Source organism: Capsicum annuum, chromosome 8, assembly GCF_002878395.1.
Source record: "Capsicum annuum cultivar UCD-10X-F1 chromosome 8, UCD10Xv1.1, whole genome shotgun sequence".
NCBI classification, from domain to species: Eukaryota; Viridiplantae; Streptophyta; class Magnoliopsida; order Solanales; family Solanaceae; genus Capsicum; species Capsicum annuum.
The window spans coordinates 154,124,876-154,147,350 of NC_061118.1; the positions used below are offsets into that span (position 1 = coordinate 154,124,876).

At 32.6% G+C, this 22,475-nt stretch overlaps 3 protein-coding genes across 3 annotated transcripts; 2 read left to right on the forward strand and 1 right to left on the reverse strand.

Annotated features, from left to right (window-relative positions):
* Nucleotides 1-1,609: 1,609 nt before the first annotated feature.
* Nucleotides 1,610-5,280, forward strand: LOC107839611 (formin-like protein 11). The gene is made up of 4 exons (XM_016683178.2): nt 1,610-3,665; nt 3,761-3,948; nt 4,049-4,284; nt 4,360-5,280. Exons 1-4 carry the CDS (start codon nt 2,119-2,121, stop codon nt 5,086-5,088), a joined length of 2,700 nt encoding a protein of 899 aa, XP_016538664.2. The 5' UTR covers nt 1,610-2,118; the 3' UTR covers nt 5,089-5,280.
* Nucleotides 5,281-7,605: 2,325 nt separating this feature from the next.
* LOC107839612 (luminal-binding protein 5) lies at nt 7,606-11,535 on the forward strand. Its single transcript, XM_016683179.2, has 7 exons — nt 7,606-8,080; nt 8,903-9,179; nt 9,287-9,501; nt 9,616-10,338; nt 10,439-10,593; nt 10,722-10,804; nt 10,923-11,535. The coding sequence occupies exons 1-7, from the start codon at nt 8,020-8,022 to the stop codon at nt 11,407-11,409; spliced, it is 2,001 nt and encodes a 666-aa protein (XP_016538665.2). The 5' UTR covers nt 7,606-8,019; the 3' UTR covers nt 11,410-11,535.
* Nucleotides 11,536-12,825: 1,290 nt separating this feature from the next.
* Nucleotides 12,826-15,693, reverse strand: LOC107839613 (40S ribosomal protein S10-1). The gene is made up of 5 exons (XM_016683180.2): nt 15,476-15,693; nt 15,338-15,386; nt 14,255-14,534; nt 14,019-14,157; nt 12,826-13,148 (listed from the first exon to the last, which is right to left on the reverse strand). The coding sequence occupies exons 1-5, from the start codon at nt 15,476-15,478 to the stop codon at nt 13,071-13,073; spliced, it is 549 nt and encodes a 182-aa protein (XP_016538666.1). The 5' UTR covers nt 15,479-15,693; the 3' UTR covers nt 12,826-13,070.
* Nucleotides 15,694-22,475: the final 6,782 nt, after the last annotated feature.

The window sequence follows — 22,475 nt, forward strand, 5'->3', positions numbered from 1 at the left end:
ACGTAACCTTAATGCTTATGTAGTAGTCTAGTGTAAGATACATTGTCAACATTTGTTTATAGCGGCAACGTAAAGCCAATGACCAACATGCTTTGCTCCCCCATGTCACTGTTGTCGGTTAGAAACGGCCATTTGGTTTCACCATTCCATGTGATTTGGCACAAGACAAGAAAATATATAAAAGTTTTTTGGGCATTCAGTATTCAATGTTACCTTGTCAAAACCTACAAATAGCCACTCTTATTTAATCTATAGTAACAAAAGACAAGTGTACCTTGAAAAGGACATCTTGCCTTGCACCTTGGATGCTATTTTCTTACACATAAAACACATCTTTTCTTACCTATTACTCTCCCTATTGCAATTTATGTCCTATTTTAATAGGAGGAGGGGAGAGGGGGGTGAAGATCTTTAAAACTTGTTTATTAAAATTTCCGAAACTTGTGGCCCTAAACACATTTGCTCATGACATTTGTGTTATTATAAAAAAAACTTCTCTTTTTGAGAGAAGTGGGAAAGTGTAAAGTTAATTGATTTCAAATTGGCATAATAAATAAATAGACGTTCAAACTTGGATGGCATGTGTAAACGTTCAACTTTGAGTATGCACCATTTAGATGTTTCAACTTGTCTTCATTGCTTCACTTGAACACTCCAACTTACAAAATGATCAGTTAGATGCCTCCAAAATTTATGTGTAACGTTAAAGTCAAGTGTCCACGATATGCAATGGGTACGCGTTGGAGTGTTTGTTTGTCAGTTGAGACCAAGTAAAGGTTTTTCGGATGTGCACTCTCAAAGTTTGGAGTGCTTAATTACTAGGTGATCTAAGTTTGAGTGTCTATTTATGTATTATTTTTTTCAAATTCGGAACAAACAAGAAAAAGGATGTGCCAAATAAGTTGGAACAGAGGAGGTTTGTACAGCAGCCATTTGATTGCGCGGGTAAACAAAGTCTGTCGTAACAAAAAGTGAATAAGAATGTTATGCTTTGTCAAATAATTTGAACTTTTAGGTTTAAAAAGCCTTAGTTAGTTGAGAACACGTTATGCAGATAAAAAATAAATGGATAAACAAACTTCATCCCTTCTTTTTGTAGATTAAGAAATGATAGAAAACTTTTAGGTGACAGAAAAGTTGTTAATGAGTTGACTGCAAAAGAAGTAAAAGTCCCAAATGATGTTGGAGGATAATTTAGTGTCAAGTATGACGGCTGTGATATTAATAATTTCGACCAACAGCTTAGAATTTAGAAATAGTGAACAAGTAAAATCCGTCAGGATTATCTTAAGTGACTAATGCCACTAAAATAATGCAGCATAAGAAACTAAATTTGTCCTTGAATCTTTTCATCAAGAAGATAAACATCTAATTTATTTTCATAAAATTTAAGTCTCAACGAGAGGATCACAATTCACATGAGAAAGTGATGGACTATTTCTGTGCCTTTCTTTTTCTTACATTGTAAATAAATTGTCACCTTCCTATGATGTAAGGCAAGTCCTAACCAATTGGGACCTACCACATTTTTAGATTGAAAATCATGACTTTTAGCTCAAAAAAGCTTAGTTTTCCAAATGCAAAACACCCATGATTCAAGAATCTGCTTACTAAACTGAAGTAAAACAAATTATCAGAATATGATACTCCATAATTATGCAAATCAAGAAAAGAAGCATAATACTACTATTTCTTAATTCTTGGTTGTTTATTTAGCTAGAGACTAGAGACTAGAGACTAGAGAAGATAAGGACATAAAGAGGGACTCCAAAAAGTAAGAAAGGACATAAGTGTACTAAAGAGAAGTGATGTACTAGTATTAACAGGGTTCAGCAGGGAGAATTAATGGAGAGAGAAAAGAGGTAAACAAGGACAACAACACAGAAGGAAAAATAAAGAAGGTCCAGTACACCTACAACTGCCACACTCAGGGGTTCCTTGGAGTAGCAATAAAGACTTCTTCCCTACACTGCTTGCATCTTCCCAAAAATAAAAATAAAAAATAAAAGCTTTGGTGTAGAGTGGCATTTTTAATCATAGAGTAAAAAAAAGAATGTTGGGTTGAATTTATATTGCATAAAGGTGGATGATTTCTTTCATGAATTTGGAATCAAGAAAATGGGTCATCATGGTTTTAGGATTCTTCTGCAGTTTCTTTTCATTATCACCTTCATTGTTTTATCTTTTTGTTGTACACATATTTTGGTTAGGGATGTCTCATTGAATGCTGCAAAGTACTTGAATAGTATTCATGGATTTAAAGAGCTACATTATATGGTTGGAAATGGGGATGGAAAAGAAAGTCCAGTAAGGAAGATCTCTGGAAAAAAGCAAATCTTGATTGTGGAAAAGTTCAGAACTTTGCTAGGACTAAAAAGGTTCAGTCAAAGAAATGATGACTTTGCATATTTTGGAGTATCACCTTCACCTTCTCCATCACCATCAATTGCACCTGAAGCTCCAGCTCCTTCACCGACGCCACGAGTTCATCGGCATTCTCATGGACATTCACATAAACAACCATTTATCCCGGCTGCTCACAGGGTAAGGGAGAAAAGGAGAGGAAGTAGTACTAGAGTTTTAGTAGCTGGTCTTGTTTCTGCTGGGATTTCAACTGCATTGTGTGCAGTTGCTCTTTTTTGGGGCTGCAAGAAGTTCAGAAAACAAAGAAAGAAATCAACTAGATCAGCGTCACTGTTCAGCAGTGAAGCAGGAGGTGTATGTAGATCAAGGTATGGTAACTCTCAGAATTCAGTGAAAAAGGTAAGGTCTGATCCAGGCACTGACCATTTTTACCTTGATTCACTTGAAGTTGCACTTGAATCATCAGAACCAATTTGCCTAAAACAAAGTTCTGTAACTGAAAAGATTCACTCAAATGAAAACATACCAAACGGTCCAATGATTGAGATAGAAGAACCAGAGCAGGAAATCAGTGTGTCAAATCCTGATGATGATAAATGTTCAAGTGCTGGAGAAATTGTTTGTGTTTATGAAAATGCAGATTCAGTGAAGTGTAAAATCGATGATTGTAACTCTTCTACTGGTGACAGAATAGTTCCTGAGGAAGCTCATTCATCAGATGATGATGATGAATTCCATTCATTGTGTAATTCGCGTTCGTCTAGTAATAGACTATCCAATGTTTCAGCTGGTAGTCTTATAGAGACCTCAGAAACTATGCCTCAAGATGAATCAAAAATCTTGAATTGTCCTGTATCCTCCTCAACACACTTGTCAACTCCACCCCCACCGCCTCCACCTCCGCCGCCTCCTTTGCCTACATTTCCAACTCAATCTCCTTTTAGGCCTACAGCTTCTTCAGTGAAAATGAAGTCCAAAGTTTTGAGTCATGCTTCGTTGCAAATTGAATCATCCCCTACAAATTCAGATTCTTCTTCGGAAAATGATTTGTCTCAATCATCTCCAAATCAGGCTAAGCCTGCTGGAGGAATTCCACCCCCACCTTGTCCCCCGCCATTTGCAAGTGGAAGTACTAGTCTTTCAAAATGCCCGCCCCCTCCACCAGCTTTGCCATTCCAACAGTTGGCAGTAGGCAAAGATGGAAGTCCGCTCCCAAAATTGAAACCACTTCACTGGGACAAAGTAAGAGCTGCACCAGACCGAACAACAGTTTGGGACAAGCTCAGACCAAGCTCGTTCGAGTAAAGAGTGCTTCTTTTCCCCCCTAAAAGTTAGATATTCTTCCTCATTTTTGTTACCAATCCATTCCATTTACAAATTTTTGTTCATGGAGCAGATTTGATGAGGAAATGATTGAGTCGCTTTTTGGCTACAATTTACACAATATGAAGACTGATGAAGGGAAAAGCAAAACTCCATCTCCAAGCAAGCATGTTCTTGAGCCTAAAAGACTACAGAACATAAGCATATTGTCCAAAGCTTTGGGTGTGGCTGTTGAACAAGTTTGTGAAGCACTAATAAAAGGTAAGCAATTCTGACTTTCAGTTCCCTTTGCACAATAGTGTCGACTAATCTGCACTTTATTTTGTTTCTGTCATTGTCTCTTAAAACTTCTTCGTAATAGGAAATGGATTGTTTTTGCCACAATTGGAGGCTCTGGCTAAGATGGTACCTACTAAAGAAGAGGAGGATCAACTCTCTAGTTATAATGGAGACATCAATGAACTGGGGTCGGCAGAGAAGTTTGTAATGGCAATGCTTAAGGTGCCATTTGCGTTCTTGAGAATAGAAGCCATGCTTTATCGCGAGACATTTGATGACGAAGTTCATCTTCTCAAAAAATCTTTCTCAATGCTAGAGGTAACAAGCAATCAGTAAGAACTTTTCTCACTTTCATCTGATAAGAGTGACTAAAGTAACATTTTACTCTCTCAGGAGGCCTGCAAGGAACTCAGATCAAGTCGACTGTTCTTAAAATTGCTAGAAGCAGTGCTGAAAACCGGAAACAGGATGAACATTGGGACGATAAGAGGAGGAGCCAAAGCATTCAAACTAGATGCCCTACTTAAGCTATCTGACGTGAAAGGGACTGATGGAAAAACCACACTGCTCCATTTCGTCGTCCAAGAAATCATTCGATCAGAAGGCTTGAAAGTCTCCCAAAGCATTATGGGAAAGATAGACCAACGACGCAAGATTAAAACTATTGCAGACAGAGAGGAAGACTACAAAAGGATGGGTCTTGATCTTGTTTCTGGTCTAGGCACTGAGCTGTGCAATGTCAAGAAAACAGCCACAATGGACTTGGATGTCATAGCAAGTTCAGTCACAAATCTATCAGAAGGGATGAACAAGATAAAAGCACTAGTAACCGATGACTTGTCTACAGTTGAAAACAATGGTAACTTTGTGCATTCAATGACAGCATTCTTGAACTATGCAGAAAGGAACCTTAAAGAATTGCAGGAAGACGAGAATCGAGTCCTTTTACGTGTTAGAGAAGTTACAGAATACTTCCATGGAAATGTGAGCAAAGATGAATCCAACCCTCTAAGGATTTTTGTCATTGTGAGAGATTTCTTGAACATGTTAGATCATGTATGCAAAGAGCTTAGAAGCTCAAAAAGTCCTAATAGTCCTAACCCTCTAGCCCCATTCCGATAGGATTTTGTGTGTTAATAGTTTTTGTATGTTTCGTCTTTAACAATTTTCAACTATTGCATTATAAGATTTTGTATCAAGAACTGAAAAGTTCTTTGCCTCAAGAGCTTGTAGTTATAATGAATAACAGTGTACAATAAGGTCATCAAAGTGGGAACCAAACCTTAGAGGTGACAAAAACAATCCATTTTTTCAGTGTTTTGTCTCACTTATTCAAGTTTAAGCAGGCCATTGGCCATAAATTTTGGATCAAATTTTTGAAAATTTATCTTCAAATATATGTTTGGCCATTTGATCAAATTTTAACATTTTCCAGTTCCCATGGGCCATGAGCCATTTTTCATGAGAAATTTCACTTCCACACACGGAACTTCAAATATTTCGTCCAAATACAACTTCAAAAACTATGGCCAACCGGAGTTGGAAGGTATTGGAATTATGACTGCTGAACATGAAATGAGTATTGGGTCACAATATGCACAATCAAAACGGAAGGACTCAAGATTCCTCCAGGCCAATTGAAATCAACAAGGAAACTGTCTGTCTCCAGCAGACAGTAGACATCCTTATTTAACTAATTTGCCTAAATTAGGATCTCCTCTGACATGCACTCATACCCATGTTTCTGTCATACTAATGTCAACATCTGAACCTTTTATTAAGGGGTCGTAAATATAGCAATTAAGCTGCAAACAACTACTCCTCTGTTTCCTTTTTAGACTCTCGCAAAATGTTTAATTTTAAAATAGGAGAAAAACTAAAATAATTTTATAAAATTAATACCTAAATTTAAAAACCCCGAAAAATAGCACTCAATCATGGTGTCTGCTTACTCCAAAATCTCCGATTATATATTTAGACGCTATACGTACTTCACTACTACATGGATGTATCAACTAGCACTCAAAAAGAATTGTAATAAGTTTGGTAAGACTCCTTTTCTTTTTTAAACATTCTACTTTTTTATTCTTTTTAAATAATTGAGTAATTGCTTTTCTTTTTTAAAAAAATAATTATTTTGCATTCACCAACATTATTAAAATAATATACTATTTGTTTTATTTAGTTTTACTTATTTATACAATAAAATATAATACCATATACTTTTAATATAATATAATTATTAAAGATAGATATTTATATATATTAATGATACAGTTTCTGTATATATACATATCCTATATAATAACTATTACATTTGTATACACATTCTATACAATTTTTAACTATAATTATTATCTAGATACATATTTTATACAACTCTATATAGTTTCTACGTGCATTCTAAAATGTATCAATCTAGTATAAGAGAGTATCAATTAAGTATATGGACACTGCAAGTGTATCAATGTAGTATTAAAGTATCTTCATATAGTATAAAAGAGTATCAATTATAGAGATTGCATGTGATTGCATAGAATTTCCTTTCTCTTTTTTAAAAAGTGTATCAATATGGTATAAAAGTGTATCAATGTGGTATAAAAGTATATCAATTGAGTATAGAGGTTGTATGTGTCCAATTGGGTCAAATGGCTAAAAAAGGGCGACTTCACATGTGGGCTGTTTTTTTTTAAATGGTCATGCCATGTCCTTTTTCCTTTAAAAGATTAGGGAATGTTTAGTTAGAAAAGAGTTATTTTTAAATAATTAATTTCGAAATTAATTAATTTACTATGTATATGAAATAGCTTATCTTATTACTATGATGTAAATGATGAGATAAATATTTTCGATACTAATTAATATCTCCAATTATGAAATAAAATAATTCTTTATTGTATCCCAGATATTTATTCTTATACCTCACAACAAACGACTCTGTAATGAAATGTTTTACAATCACACAAACATCTCTGACTTATTTTAGACCATAAATTTTTAAAAAAAAATTCTTAAAATTCATATCAAGTCAAACTACATTACATAAATTGATCCGGACTAAGTATTTATTACATGAAAAAAGTATTTATTTATGTTACATCATGTTATATAAAAATGTTTTTATTTACGTTTACATAATAAATACAAGAAAATAAATAGACGTCACTTAATTTTTCTTGAAAAATATTTTCTTCGCGTCCGACACAACCCAATACGAAAAACAATAGAAAAGGAATTTTATGTCTGAATGTATTTAAAGAAAACAAAACAGAAAGCATAATTATATATGCACGGAAAAAACTTACACCCACTCAATGTATATATCAAGTCAATACATGCTTGTAGTGTATTTGAATTTAAAGTTCATGTTACTTAATCAGAATTAATTAATATATTTTTTATTTAATTTAATTACATAACCATGATAAAAAATACTCCCTTCGTTTAAAAAAGAATAACCTACTTTGACTTGTCACAAAGTTTAAGAAAATAAAAAAAAAATTTAAATTTTGTGACCTTAAATTAAAGTTGTGTCAAATGTTCTTTAATTTTGTGGTCCTAAATATGCCACGCGGAAAGTTGAAGTTAAAGTATTGTTAAAAAAGAAAAAGAGATCTTTCTTTTTTAAATAGATTAAAAAAAAATAGATCATTTTTTTTTAAACGAAAGAAGTATTAGTTTGATGTATACATTGGTTGGGGATGAGTTTGATAAGGCACTTTATATTATGTTATATTATCCTAGGTGCTCAATAAATCAAGAACATTCGCGGACTTTCATTTAACCGAACGTATACCCTACGTTTTTAATTATAATTGGTTGGTTGATGTGTGAAATACTATTGAAGCAAGAGTAACATTTCTTACACTTCTATTGGGGAGAACACTATAGCTTATTGTCATCATACACAACTAAAACCAACTCAAAACTGAAAATTCACTCATGAACCTTCAATTATAAATAGACTTTTAAGCCTTCCATTGTGATTAGCAACTTAATTCACAACCATATTAATCAAAGAAGAAAACTGAGGGAATAAGAAGAAGAAAAAAAATGAGACCTTCAAAGGATTTCAAAAACTTAGCATTTTATATTTTGCTTCTTTTTGCTTCAGGTGATTATCTTACTCTTTTTTTTTTTTTTTTTGCTAAACATGCAGAAGTTTGTTTTCTGGTAACTGACATACCTATCTATATAGCCATTTGTAATTTGCTTGCGTACTAACAGCTTGTTTTGTTTGGATGGTTGTTACCTATTATATTGCTAGTTTAAATATAATTTTTATTTTAATTATTACTTAAATTTTATTGTATTTATCGATGAATTCATTGTAAAAAGTCCTATAATGTGTGACAAACAATTTAGTGGGATGGCTTTGTTACTTTATTATTGTTTATTTATTGTATTTGATAATGTTATTTTATATTTTATCGTATTGATTTATTATTCAAGTGGGTAGATGAGTGATATTATGTAATGATGATAAATTATACAATTTATCTTAACATTGTATTCATTAAAATAGTACAATGCAATACAATAGAACATAATACTCCATAATATGATATAAAATATATATGACAATCATCCAAACAGAGTGTAATGCTTTTTTCGATACCAGTTCTCTGTTTTTATCTTGGCGTGGCGAATAGACTAGAAATTTTCATGCACAACCTAGTATTTATTTATCCATGCATCAGTGTTTTTTTTTTTCTGTAAAGTCCTAGTGTTTTGTTGAAATTTTTTTCTGTTTACCAGGAATGATGACTTTTCTATGTCCCTATAGGTCATAAACTTTCTGATATATATTTATTTGTAGTTAGGTTCTTGATATTTGTGATTGCTGGCTTTGTTCTTAACTGATTCTAATATGTATTTCCTTCAAGATGAGTTGAATTTTACTAAGCAGACTGAATTGTTTTTTATGTCCTGGTAGAGTATTGCTTGGGAATAACAGTAGCTGCTGAGAAAAATCAGAAACAAAATCTTGGAACGGTGATTGGGATTGATCTAGGTACAACATACTCTTGTGTGGGCGTATATAAAGGAGAGAATAATGTCGAGATCATAGCAAACGACCAAGGAAACAGAATCACCCCTTCATGGGTTGCATTCACTGATACAGAGAGGTTAATTGGAGAAGCTGCAAAGAATCAAGCAGCTCTTAACCCCGAACGTACTATATATGATGTTAAAAGGCTCATTGGAAGGAAGTAAGTTCGAACAAGTTACTATTTTTCCCGTTTTGTTGTGAATGTTGAGTTGTGGGGCTTGTGTTTTATGGTGTTTCTGATTTGATTTTGTTGTTGTTGTTCGGCAGGTTTGATGATCCAGAAGTTCAGAAAATTATCAAAATGTTGCCTTTTAATGTTGTGAACAAAGATGGCAAGCCGTATGTACAAGTGAAGATTAAAGATGGCGATGTTAAAGTGTTTAGCCCAGAGGAAATTAGTGCTATGATCTTGCAGAAAATGAAAGAAACAGCTGAGGCGTATTTAGGGAAGTCAATTAAGCACGCTGTCATCACCGTTCCAGGTATATTTAACAACAAGAAAACGATATCCAAAGATGTGTTTTCATATAATTGCAAACTCCTAGATCATGAAAATGTTGTCGCCTGTTTTTGCTGACCGAGTAATTTGTATGTAGCTTATTTTAATGATGCACAAAGGCAAGCAACCAAGGATGCTGGCACCATAGCAGGGCTGAATGTAGTTCGGATAATAAATGAGCCGACTGCGGCTGCTATAGCCTATGGTTTGGACAAGAAAGGGAAAGAGCAGAACATTTTGGTTTATGATCTTGGTGGTGGCACATTTGATGTTAGCATACTTAGCATTGATAATGGTGTTTTTGAGGTCCTAGCAACAAATGGGAACACTCACTTAGGAGGAGAGGACTTCGATCACAAACTAATGGACTATTTTATCAAGTTGATTAAGAGGAAATATAACAAGGATATTAGTAATGACAAGAAAGCTCTTGGAAAGCTTAGAAAAGAATGTGAGAGAGCCAAGAGGGCCTTAAGTAACCAGCACCAAGTACGTATCGAGATCGAGTCTCTTTTTGATGGTATTGATTTCTCCGAGCCATTAACAAGGGCGAGATTCGAGGAGTTGAACATGGATTTGTTCAAGAAGACAATGGGCCCAGTAAAGAAGGCACTAGAGGATGCAAACTTGAAGAAGACGGATATTGATGAACTCGTGCTCGTTGGTGGGAGTACTCGAATTCCAAAGGTGCAACAGCTCTTAAAGGACTTCTTCGATGGGAAAGAACCTAACAAGGGTGTCAATCCTGATGAGGCTGTAGCCTATGGAGCAGCAATACAAGGGGCAATTCTTGGTGGTGAAGGAGGGGCAGAAACCAAAGGTAACTAATTTACGTTTATTCCCTGATAAACATTAGCTTTTTTTGTGGTTCTTTTTTTAGTTTGCACAACATGGCTTTGACATTCTTTTTGGTTCCTTAGATCTTTTGTTGCTTGATGTGACTCCTTTAAGTCTGGGAATTGAGACAGTTGGTGGGGTTATGACAAAGTTAATTCCAAGAAACAGTAGGATACCTGTCAAGAAAACCCAAGTTTTCACCACCTATCAAGACCAGCAAACGAGTGTAACAATTAAGGTAACAGCACTTAACATCACTACACTTCAGAAACTCTTTGATATCAGACTGAACTATTGTTTGCCATTGTTCATACATTTTGGAAACAAGAATTTAAACGACGTTACTTTATTTTGGATGTCCATCAGGTATATGAAGGTGAAAGGAGCTTGACGAAGGATTGTCGTGAACTTGGAAGATTCGATTTGTCTGGTATACCTCCTGCTCCAAGGTAAGTTGAAAAAAAACTAATGATTAATTTTGAACAAGTAGCCTGAAGGAAGGAACTCAACTTTATGATGAGCATTGGAATTTCTGCTCTAAGTTACGACATCTTAAATCTTTTGCAGGGGAGTACCACAAATTGAGGTGACTTTTCAGGTTGATGAAAATGGAATTCTACATGTAACAGCGCAAGATAAAGCAGCTAAGAAATCGAAATCCATTACCATCACTAGTGACAAGTCGCGTCTAAGCCAAGAAGAAATAGATAGAATGTTGAAGGAGGCTGAGGATTTCGCTGAGGAAGACAGAAAGGTGAGGGAGAAGGTGGATGCTAGAAACAAGCTTGAAACATACGTTTACAACATAAAGAACACAATCAATGACAAGCTCGTGGAGAAGATTGATCCTGATGACAAAGAGAAGATTGAGAAGGCTCTTAAGGAAGCTACGGAGTGGTTGGATGATAACCAAAACGCGGAAAAGGAAGACTATGATGACAAGATGAAAGACTTGGAAGATGTATGCAATCCTGTCATAAGGCAGGTGTATGAGAAGAGTGGTGGAAGTTCTGCAAATTCAGGAGATGAGGAGGAGTCATACGATGAATTATAGATTATAGAGCTTAACACATTATTTTGGATTACAGATTGTAGAGTTGAACTTTCTTCTTATTTTGATCTCTTTTTTTAAAGCCTGTGGAGTGAATCTGGGCCATTTTATTTCAATAACAAATTTACTTGATTTTCGGGTTTTTTCTTCCGTTTGTTTGAATTCCACTGTTAAATAATCCTGGGAAACGCCTAGGACCTCTTTTTCTTACTTCGAGTTGAACAGGAAGCCACATTGTTTATATATACTGGGAACTTACGGCTCAAATGTTCTAATAGGGACCTGAGAATATATATATACATAGGTTAGTTAGGCTTTATGTAATATCGATTTGATTTATAAATTTTTTATCATCGATTCGATTTAATAGTTTTTTTATTTTTAAATATGCTAAATCAGTAATCAATCAATATGATATTTTTTATCGATTTTTGGTCTTTAACGGTTCGATTTTTTATTTAACTGATAAGAAAATATTCATAAAACAAATATCAATTTGACACAAAGATTTTTAGTGTTGTGTAACAATAGCAACTAACATGACATCAATAAAAATGGTCACAAAACAACAACTAACATGACATATTCTTGCAGTGCTAAATTCTAGGAAATAAAAGCCTGTCCGCAAACTATGCAGTAGTCATCATCGACAACTCTCCGGCCTGCTTAGTCGTCATCGACAACACTCCGGCGATGACGACTCTCGCCACCGGTTTACCAGAGAGGAAATTGAAAATGTTCAACTTTATCAGCTTATAGGTTTTCATAAAATTAAATAAGATAGTAGAAATTAAAGAAATATATATATTTCTTATTGGGTTATCAATTTATCCTATAACCTAATAAGAAAAAATCAAACCACTAAAAAATTATTAATCCAATAATAATAAATCAATACATTTTTATCGATTATTGATCGATTCCATCTTTGAACACTCCTGCTTGTGGATGATGCCGAAGCCTAAATATAAGATGGTTAGCTCTGACCCGGTGGAGTAGTTCAACAAGTGACCATCTTGAAATGGTTTCATCACAATGCAACAGTACTATTTTGTTGATTCGGTGCAATTCAGAACCACACTAGAGCCAAGCCAAGCTCGAGAAGGTACAAAAAGGGAGAGGGTAAAAATTCAAATGCAAGTCGGAGTACCAAATTAAACGGAGTGTGGCTAGATTTTGGCAAATAAATACCAAATTACATTTCTTCCTTCAAATGACCTTCATTCTTTTTCGGTTTGATAAATGACCATCTAATACCGAACTGGTATTCATCCAAACAAAATTCTGTCAGCACCTTGGCTTTATAAATACAGATTCTGCTGGTCCTCACTCTTTGTTCAAGAATAAAAGCTCAAAAATACCCAACAACTATTGCCGCATATCATGTTTAAACGGGGAATACGGGGGGAAAAACTACTGTTTCAACCAAAGATTTATCATTTTCAGAGACCTTCACTTTCAATAACACAATTTGTACGTATATCTCAATGCTCAATAGCTTGAAAACACAAAACGAACAAGAAACAGACCACTTATAGTTCTCTAAAGATCCACAAAGATAAAATTGCCCTGCTTGGATATTAAAGTTTAACAAGAAAATGAACCAATTGATTCCAACATCTGATTCAAAACTGCAACAACAACCTAACTAAGATGGAAGGAATCTAAGAGAAGCTTGAACTGGGGGGAGCACCACCAAAACCTCCAGATCCACGCCCAAATCCAGGCCTTCCACCAGTACCCTACAAGTGTAACATGATATTTTAGACTTAGAACCGCAACATAATTTCATCTAATACACTACCACACGAAACAAAGTATAGACGAACATAAAATTTGCATCACAAATCAAATGAATAAAAAACTTATCATTGACCAATAAAGTCAAGAATAGCGAAAGATGAGAATCAAAACAAGGATAATTAAAAGATCGAAAAAAAATAAAAAACTCAGCTGCAAATTGTAGCAGGTGACTTCAATTCAAAACCAAATAGTATAATTTTCTCAACAGGAGACGGGACCACAAAAACAGCAGTAATGAGAACCAAATCAACAATCAAATCCTTTTCCTCTGCTTTTTCAAAATCCAATCACAAAAGTTGCTATGGAGATCACCAAATCAGTGGCATTTGATAGAAGATAAACATCCAGACAGGATTAATGAGGTCGAGCAAAAGTATGGTCAGCTAATCAATAATCAATGTCACTCCAAGTTCTAAGTTTCATTTGGCAACTAAGAGAGTGCACTAGACAACACCAAGATGGCAGTCATAAAAATGGCGACACCATTGACAGCAGGGAACATTTACGCAATTAAGTTCAATCAGAATGCAAAATGAGGAACTTTTTATGGAACTATCAAGCTTTGTTTGTAATTTGCATAATATAGTATCCATATAGAAAATTCCAACAAACACATTAGGCATCAGACCATTTCTTAACGACAAATACAGAATAAACAGTAATCTTGAATAAATCAAGAGAAAGAGAGTCCATGCAAACCAAACAACAAGGAAGAAAATAATACACATTAATGGAACAGATGAGCTATATAAGGGAAAATAAGTAAATAACATCTAGACTTCAGAATCCAAAAAGAGAAGAACAATTACCCTGAAAGCAGGCTGGTAATCAGCAGGAGCTCCACCCTTCTCACCTCCAAACTCACCAGGTGGACCACCTCTAGGTCCAGCACGATAACCATCCCTGTCGCCAAACCTTGGCCTATCGCCATCAAACCTGGGAGGTCCACTGAAAATCCAATTAAAACACCAGTAAATATTTGTTCAACAAATACACCAAAAAATTTAATTTAAAATAATTCAATCAAAATGAAAAGGTGAATTACCGGGGACGGTCGCCAGGAGGACCACCCATGGGGCGACCAAGAGGCTTGGCAGATTTTTTCAGAGTAGCAGGTACAATTTCAGAAGGAAGATTAAGGTAAGTCCTAAGGAACTCGATGCCATCATTTGTAAGGTACCAGTAATAATGCATCCAAGCAAATGTCTCACGAACATACTCCTTAGATTTGAAGCTCTGCATCAGCTTAATCACTTGTAGATTCGGCACATCGATTAATGGGTGCTTGGCCAAGTTGTAATCCTTCTTTGCATAGCACACTCCCTCTGTAACAACATCACAAAAAAAAAAATCAAATCAGAAAATGAAGCTTCCGGAATTATGTAAGGATTCAAACTATACAGCTACAAAATAGTAACTATGAATCGTACTTGGGTAAGCTATTGATACCTAGGTAATTAGGCTTCATTTTATACAGCTCTCAAAAAAATAGATATGAATCATAACTACGCAAAGTATTGGTATGTTTGACATTAACTATTGATACGTAGGTAAAATTAGGCTTCATTTTATACAGCTCCGAAAAAAGTAGATATGAATCATAACTACGCAATGTACTGGTATGTTTGACAATGTAAAACAATACACATCAAAAAGAGTCGCTATGAATAGTAATTACGCAAACTATTGATACGTTATGTAATTGGGCTTCAAGCTTTACGTCACCAAAAAAGGAGCTATGAATCCTAACACGGCAAACTATTGAAATGTTAAGTGAAGGATTCAAATTATACAGCTCCAAAAAAGTAACAATGAACCATAATTAGGCAAACTACTGATAAGTTGGCTAATTAGGCATAGAACCATACACCTCCAAGAGAGTAGCTATGAATCGTAATTAGGCAAACCATTGAAATGTTAGGTAGTTAGGCTTCAAACTATACACCTCCCAAAAAGAATCTATAAACCGTGATTTGGAAACATATAGCTATCTTTTGGTAATTAGGCGTGCAACTATACAGCTCCAAAAGAGTAGCTATCAACCGTAATTAGGTAAACTATTGCTTCATTTGACAATTAGGCTTCAAATTATCATCGCTTCTGAAAATAAAACAATACATGAACTGACCTTGGAAGAGATACTTGGAGATCTCTCTACGGTTCTTCTCTGGAATAATCTGAAGAAAAAAATGACAAATTTGAGTAAAAAAACTTCGACAGCAAAGAGAAGTTACACGTAGATTTAGATAGAGGAAGAGAAGATTACCATGGCTGCTGGAAGAAGATTGTTGCAGAGTAGTGAAGAGAATTCACAATGTTATCTCCGGCGATTTCAGCAGCGAAGCAATTGTCCTTGAACCCTAGATTGCGAGATTTTATATATTAGGTTTGGAATTTTACTGGGCTTTTTGTTGGGCTACTGAAGGCCTAAACGGCCCACAGATGAAGGTGGACAATGTTGGCCCATTTTACTTGGGGAATAACAGCTTGCTTGAATGGTATAATATTGTATTGTTGTATTTATTTGAGTTAATAAGTAGTACAGTGTCATTTTTTAATCAATTACAATCGAACATCTTTGTAGTTACAATGTTTGTTTGAAAGTTCCATGTCTGCTATAGAGATATTGTTATATATGTATACTGACATTTAATGTTCATATCTCATTAAGCTTTTATAAGCAAATGTATGCAAAATTAGAAAGAGTATAAACATAAAAAAAAAAAAAGAGATAAAGATCAGTAATCTTTTCCTCGTTAAGTTATGAAATAACTTATGTGCACCATTTGAGTATAATTTTTCGTTTAAATTAGATCTTCGTATTTGAAATTTACCGTGGGTATAACATTAATGAGGATTGCCATAAATTTTTTGATATTTTATTTTGTACATAATATATTTCTTACACAATATTATTTCATAATATTCTAGTATGCTGGGGTAATTTTGAAAAATTGTATTGCTATAATTATCGTGTTTGATGTTATAGGTTGAATGTTGTTATTGATAAATAAAATATAACATGAAAAATCGATTCTAGAGAAAATCAAATCATTATAGTAAAAAATTATTACAATAAGGTGACATTATATAGAGATCTAACTGTAGTAATATTACAAACCAATAATGTGAAGAATAAGCTTATAATATTAGCATAACAAAAAATTAAAATATAGGCTAGAATTAATTGCTAAAGCAGAATAAAGAATAAATGATTATAAATGTTCAGCAAAGAAAAGATGAGGATGGAAAAGTTAACAAAACGTTCACACTAGTTAGTCATTTTATAAAATACTTCATTAGTACTTGACAAAAAATTAAGAAAATAATACAATTTAAACACCGAACTGTTATAAATGTATTTACATTATAGTGAATGTCTATTAAGAATATACATACTAAGAGTATTTTTCCCTATAAATAGAGGAATTTTTGTTCGTTGTATTATCAAGAATCTTATGATCTCTCGTACCTAAAAAAATAATTAAAAAAAAATAAAGAAGCCTCCTCTCTTCTCTCTCTACTCTTTTTCTTTATTATTTATCACTTCACAACACGTTATCAGCATGAGACTCTGCCAAACAAGGTGAAATTATATATCTAAAGGTAATTTCAAAGTTAGTAATTCCTTATGTTATTTGTCTGTTGCTACTAATAATATAATTATTGTTGACTTTGGAGAAAAATAATTGATTTGGAATCATTATGTTTTAAATTTATTCCTCAAGAACAATATTATCAAAATGAATGACAACATGTTGGGTTCAAACCTCATCGATTTATGCATAAGTCGTCTTTATATAGATAAGACGTTGAGTTTGAATCTCAATGCACCATATTGATAATATTATGATGGCTAAGACAAAATGATGGGTATTTGGTGAAAAATGATGAAACATGTTCCATTAAATATGCTTTATTCCTTGAATTGAATGTGGTGGCAATAAATCATATGTATGCCTCAATTTACTTTTGTAGTAGCTATCATAATTTGATACGCTTAAGACATGATTATATTTCATTCTTCCTGAGAATGAAAATGCTTAAGGCATGATTATATTTCATTCCTGGGAATGGAAATTTTGATTATTATAAATACAGATTTATTCTCTGGGGTGAATGTGACTGTTTATACACTCGAACGTATTATTTATTGTGAAGATATCACAATCCACCTCTAAAAGAGGTAGAATAATTGGAAGATTGAATATCTTCAAGTTACTATGATAAGATATACGAATGTGAAAATTTACCCAAGCGTGATGAAATCACATGCCATAATAAACTAAGAGTTTATTGTTTATTAATACAAAATTCATGCAATAGTAAATCTGATGTTTACTAAAAAAAATTTGCACATGTTATGGTAACTTGGAGTTACTAATACAAATCATTTAATCTATTGACATAAACGATTTGCCATCATGAAGATTTGTATGTTGAGTATTAGACATATGTTGAAGAAATAAAAGATTCTTCAAGAATTGCTCGTATTGCTTATTCTCATGATAAACTGGTTGGACCAACTAATGTTTGGATTTGATCCCTCAAAATTTGAAAAGTATAAAAGGCGAATATGGGCTCGTTCACAAAGATGGATTCCTCAATGAATATGCAGGAAAAATGTTAGTTTTACTAACATAAGGGTGGGGGTGGGGGGTGGGGAGATTATAAGTAGCTATGAAATATGTTAGGAATTATCATCAGTTCCTCATTCAAAAGATAATTCAAGTCAAATATCGGAAGCATCTGTTGACTCAAATTTAGTAGCATATTTAAGCTACAAGTGCTCCTATTTTGCGTTTTTAATGGACAAATCGGCTCCAAATAAAATAATCGTTGAAAAATAAGAAGCAAATAATCATAACAAGAAGACAATGTGCTCTTGAAAAGCCTACGACATAATACTTCATGAAACCTTATGACAGGTTCAAGTACCTGAAAATAATGAAGTGATGAGATCTCAAAATGTTATGTCGCATTGTGAACCGATACAAAATGAGAAACAGTCGATGACATCTTTGATAAGATATTTGTGCAATATTGTAAAAGATTACGAGGATCTGAATTCTACATTAATTTAAGCATGCTAACGTAGAAACATTTGCCAAGCGACATGAAATGATGCATCTTGGTAAGCATAACACTTATTTGATTTGCAGTCCAGACGCTTGAAGATGTCACACATATTGATATTGTCACTTGACAAAAATCCATATGAAAATCTTCAAAGAATTCAAAATGCCTGAAGCATATAAGGTTTCTAAGAAACTTTGTTTATTATTCTTACAAGGGATATAAATTGATGGTCTGAATATTGTTGAAACTCTTAGAGAGCTTTCAAAACCAATAGATTATTTGCTGAAATGAAAAATATACCAATTTAGATTGATTATAAAGTATTATATCTTAGTACAATTGATGCACTCAGTATATTGTAATGCAATTGGTGCACTCATGTATCTTGCAAATACCACAAGGCCTGATATATCCTATTCGATTAATTTGTTAGCAAGATATATTTCTACTCCGACTAGGAGACATCGAAATGATATCAAACACATGGGCTTATTTTATTCTAAAGATTGCAGTCTTGATGTTATTGGTCATACTGATGTTGGGTACTTGTCTAAACTGCATAAAGCTTAGTCTGAAACAGGTTATGTGTTCATATGTGATGATACTGTCATATCTTGGAGATCTATAAATCAGTCCATTGTAGCCACTTCATCAAACCATGTTGAGATAATAGTTATTCATAAAGCAATCCGAGAATGTAGATTGAGGTCCATGATACATCTCATTAGATAAAAATGTAGTTTGAAATGTGACAAAGTGCCTATAATGAAGATAATGCAACAGGCATAACACAACTTAGTACACCTCACAAATTTAAACAGAGGTATTTTCACTCATTCTTCTCTAAGCTATTGTATGCCTTATTTTAGTTTTTTCAAAGTCAAATTCAAAAAGTACTTTTAGGTACACAACTATTGGACTCATCTAAGATGTATTTACAAAGTGCATGTGAGCGCGCACACACATATAGACATATTCCATGTCGATTTTATTTGTAGTTTCATTCGGTGTTTTCAATAATTTCAATCCTCACAAATTTAGGAAGAATATTGAAAATCCTCTTAGTTTAGGAAAATACAAATTATACATAAGATCTATCAAGATTTATTTGATATCTATTAGGATATGAAGTATCTATCTTTTAGAGAGAAGCTAAGAGTATTTTCCTAAACTAAGAGGATTTTCGATATACAGATGCTAAATTTGTATTTTCCTAAACTAAGAGGATTTTCAATATTCTTCCTAAATTTGTGAGGATTGAAATTATTGAAAACACCGAATGAAACTACAAATAAAATCGACATGGAATATGTCTATATGTGTGTGCGCGCTCACATGCACTTTGTAAATACATCTTAGATGAGTCCAATAGTTGTGTACCTAAAAGTACTTTTTGAATTTGACTTTGAAAAAACTAAAATAAGGCATACAATAGCTTAGAGAAGAATGAGTGAAAGTCACTTGGCCGTAAGAAAATGAACTCTAAGTTGAAATTTAATAGTAACAAAAATAATCATCTATACTTCATGTGTATTAATAAGCCTTTATACTATTTCTTAAAGCTCAATCTTTCTCCAGACAAATACTATAGCCAAGAGAAATAACAAATCAAAATGGAAGAGCTTATCCCACTCGTGACTAAATGTTTCATAGTAACCTCATTAGTTCGTATACCTTTCTCGATATGACAACGTATGTCATGTGTATGTTATGTATATCCTGTATCATTATACAACACACAAATTTTCATCACAAATCTGTGTGTGATATACAAATTTACCTGAAAATACACACAAGGTATATGTAAATATAGCATGAAATATAATGGGGACATACACTTTGCAGTAGATCAACTTCTGTCGTATTAACCTGAAATTCCGACTACATTGCAACTCTTTAAATCAGTTCAAGAAGGATTCAAAACTTAGTATTAAGTTTCACGCATATTTTATGAATGATAGTATTTTAAAAGGTGGGATAAGCCTCAAACGGGGCATAGTAAAAACGCATCACAGTTATTTATGAGGATAGAAGTATCATGAAGTGTAAGCCCCATCAGTCTAGGTGTACGCTTGGATGTTGGACGGATTTTTGATTTGGGACGTAAACCTAGAAAGCATATTCTAATTAAAATTGTCCAATAAATACTTAAATTAATACCAAAAAAAAAAAAAATTCTTTATCATTATTAAATTTTAAAAAGGTTTAAAATCTAAATACATTTTATTCTTATCTCTAATTTTGTTTCTTTCTCCCCGTCTTTCACTATGAAAATAGAAAAATGATCAATGTGCAAACTACAAAGCAAAAAATTATCATTGTTCACCACTAGCTTTATTTTGATTCTTATGATTGTATTTTTTTTTTTACAAGTTAATTTATAAATTTCTACTTAATTATTTAAAGAAAAAGTCGATTTAGTCTTTTGATACAATCAATTTCTTAAAGTTAATTGTTGAGTTTAATTAACATTTTAAGATGAAGTAGTTGTACGTACATTTCTATTATTTATATTTTTCTTGAACTTTCTATAATACACGTGTTTTTTTGTTAAAAAATTCTTGTTTAATTTGAATTTTTAAAATAAAAATATTAGGAATTAAAGATTCACGGGGCTTATGCTCCAGCCCCCAAGCCCTACGTCTCGCTTTGTATTAGATGAAAAGCATTGCCTTATGTCACTACCTTTTAAAATAGTAGCAATCAACAAGACTTTTGAACACCCACTTCAAATTTCAATAAACATATATATGAACTGCGATTATAAAAATTGAGAATGTTAAAGTCTAGAATAAAGTTTCAATTACGTAGGATATTCATTATATGCAGGGTTTAAATGTTTTTAGCAAAATTAGGATTAACGTTTTTGGTGATGTAACTGTAAGATTTTCTTAAATCGGCTTAATATAGAGGAGCAAGACTACATTAGTGCGTGAGTATTCTCTTAGATCGATGTTAATTAGGGTCATCATTAATTATTTGAATTTTTATTGTACTTTATAAAAGATGATAACTAATAAATATGTAAAACGTCAACTTTTTTTTTGGTAAATAAACGATTTTATTTAATCAAGTGAACGTTTACAACACCAGGAAGTTATAAAACTTTAACATTAATATGTGACTCTCTTGAATTGTTATAAAATAGGATTGACACTTATGGATTAATGATTTTTATGATTTATATAGAGTGGCAATTTCTATCATGTCTAAAATATTTTTAGTTTAATTTCTACTGTTGTTATTATATTAGTTTCAAATAATGTTTAAATATTTATTTAAATATGTGTTTTAAATTTATTTAAACATAATAATTTATAAAATTATTCAATTAGAAGTCATAATGATAAAAAATATAAGCAATGATTCTCAAATTATCAAATCAATGTAATATGGGTGCAAGACTACAATATTAACGTGTGACTCTCACTACTAAAAAAAAAGGGTAAAACTGACCACCAAAAACCGACCACAAGTGGTCGGTATTTGAACTTTTTTTTTAAATTCTTTTTAAACAAAAACCGACTACAATTGGTCGGTTTTATATTTTAAAAAATCAAAATAATTATTACAATAATTTTAATAATAATTATTATTTATTTAACAAATAAAATTTTTTAAAAAATAATAAAACCGACCATGAGTGGTTGGTTTTATTTTAAAAAATTAGTTTAAAAATATATATATAAATTGACCACCTGTGGTCAGTTTTTTAGAATTATTTTTAATTTATTTTAAAAAAACCGACCATAAGTGGTCAGTTTTTATAAAAAAAATAATTAAAAATAATTTTTAAAAACCGACCACGTGTGGTCGATTTTTATAGTTAAATAATTTAAAAAAACCGACCACATATAGTCGGTTTTTATAAAAATAATTAAAAAATACTTTCACAAAACCAACCACTTGTGGCCGATTTTTGAAGTAAAAAAAATTAAATAATTATAAGTAACACCTAATTATAAATATAATCAAAACCTAATATATTAAGTTAATTCAATATAATTTATCGATCACTAATCTAAGTATGTATAAGAAACACATCGCATTATATTACTGGATAATATACTTGTATATATATGTGATATATATAGTACGTATTTTGAACTTGATATAGTAGATAGTGTGTATATGTATGTGTATGTATATGTATGTGTGTATATATATATATATATATATATATATAT

What these genes read in the sequence shown, in the direction of transcription:
- LOC107839612 (XM_016683179.2), top strand. Translation starts at nt 8,020, where the DNA reads ATGAGACCTTCAAAGGATTTCAAAAACTTAGCATTTTATATTTTGCTT. An exon ending in AAAAGGCTCATTGGAAGGAA is followed by an intron (nt 9,180 to 9,286) that starts GTAAGTTCGAAC and finishes GTTGTTCGGCAG; the next exon opens with GTTTGATGATCCAGAAGTTC. An exon ending in AGGAGGGGCAGAAACCAAAG is followed by an intron (nt 10,339 to 10,438) that starts GTAACTAATTTA and finishes TTGGTTCCTTAG; the next exon opens with ATCTTTTGTTGCTTGATGTG.
- LOC107839613 (XM_016683180.2), bottom strand. An exon ending in CTCCAAGTATCTCTTCCAAG is followed by an intron (nt 14,535 to 15,337) that starts GTCAGTTCATGT and finishes ATGTTGTTACAG; the next exon opens with AGGGAGTGTGCTATGCAAAG. An exon ending in ATTACCAGCCTGCTTTCAGG is followed by an intron (nt 13,149 to 14,018) that starts GTAATTGTTCTT and finishes TTACACTTGTAG; the next exon opens with GGTACTGGTGGAAGGCCTGG.
- LOC107839611 (XM_016683178.2), top strand. Translation starts at nt 2,119, where the DNA reads ATGGGTCATCATGGTTTTAGGATTCTTCTGCAGTTTCTTTTCATTATC. An exon ending in CTCAGACCAAGCTCGTTCGA is followed by an intron (nt 3,666 to 3,760) that starts GTAAAGAGTGCT and finishes TTCATGGAGCAG; the next exon opens with ATTTGATGAGGAAATGATTG. An exon ending in AATCTTTCTCAATGCTAGAG is followed by an intron (nt 4,285 to 4,359) that starts GTAACAAGCAAT and finishes TTACTCTCTCAG; the next exon opens with GAGGCCTGCAAGGAACTCAG.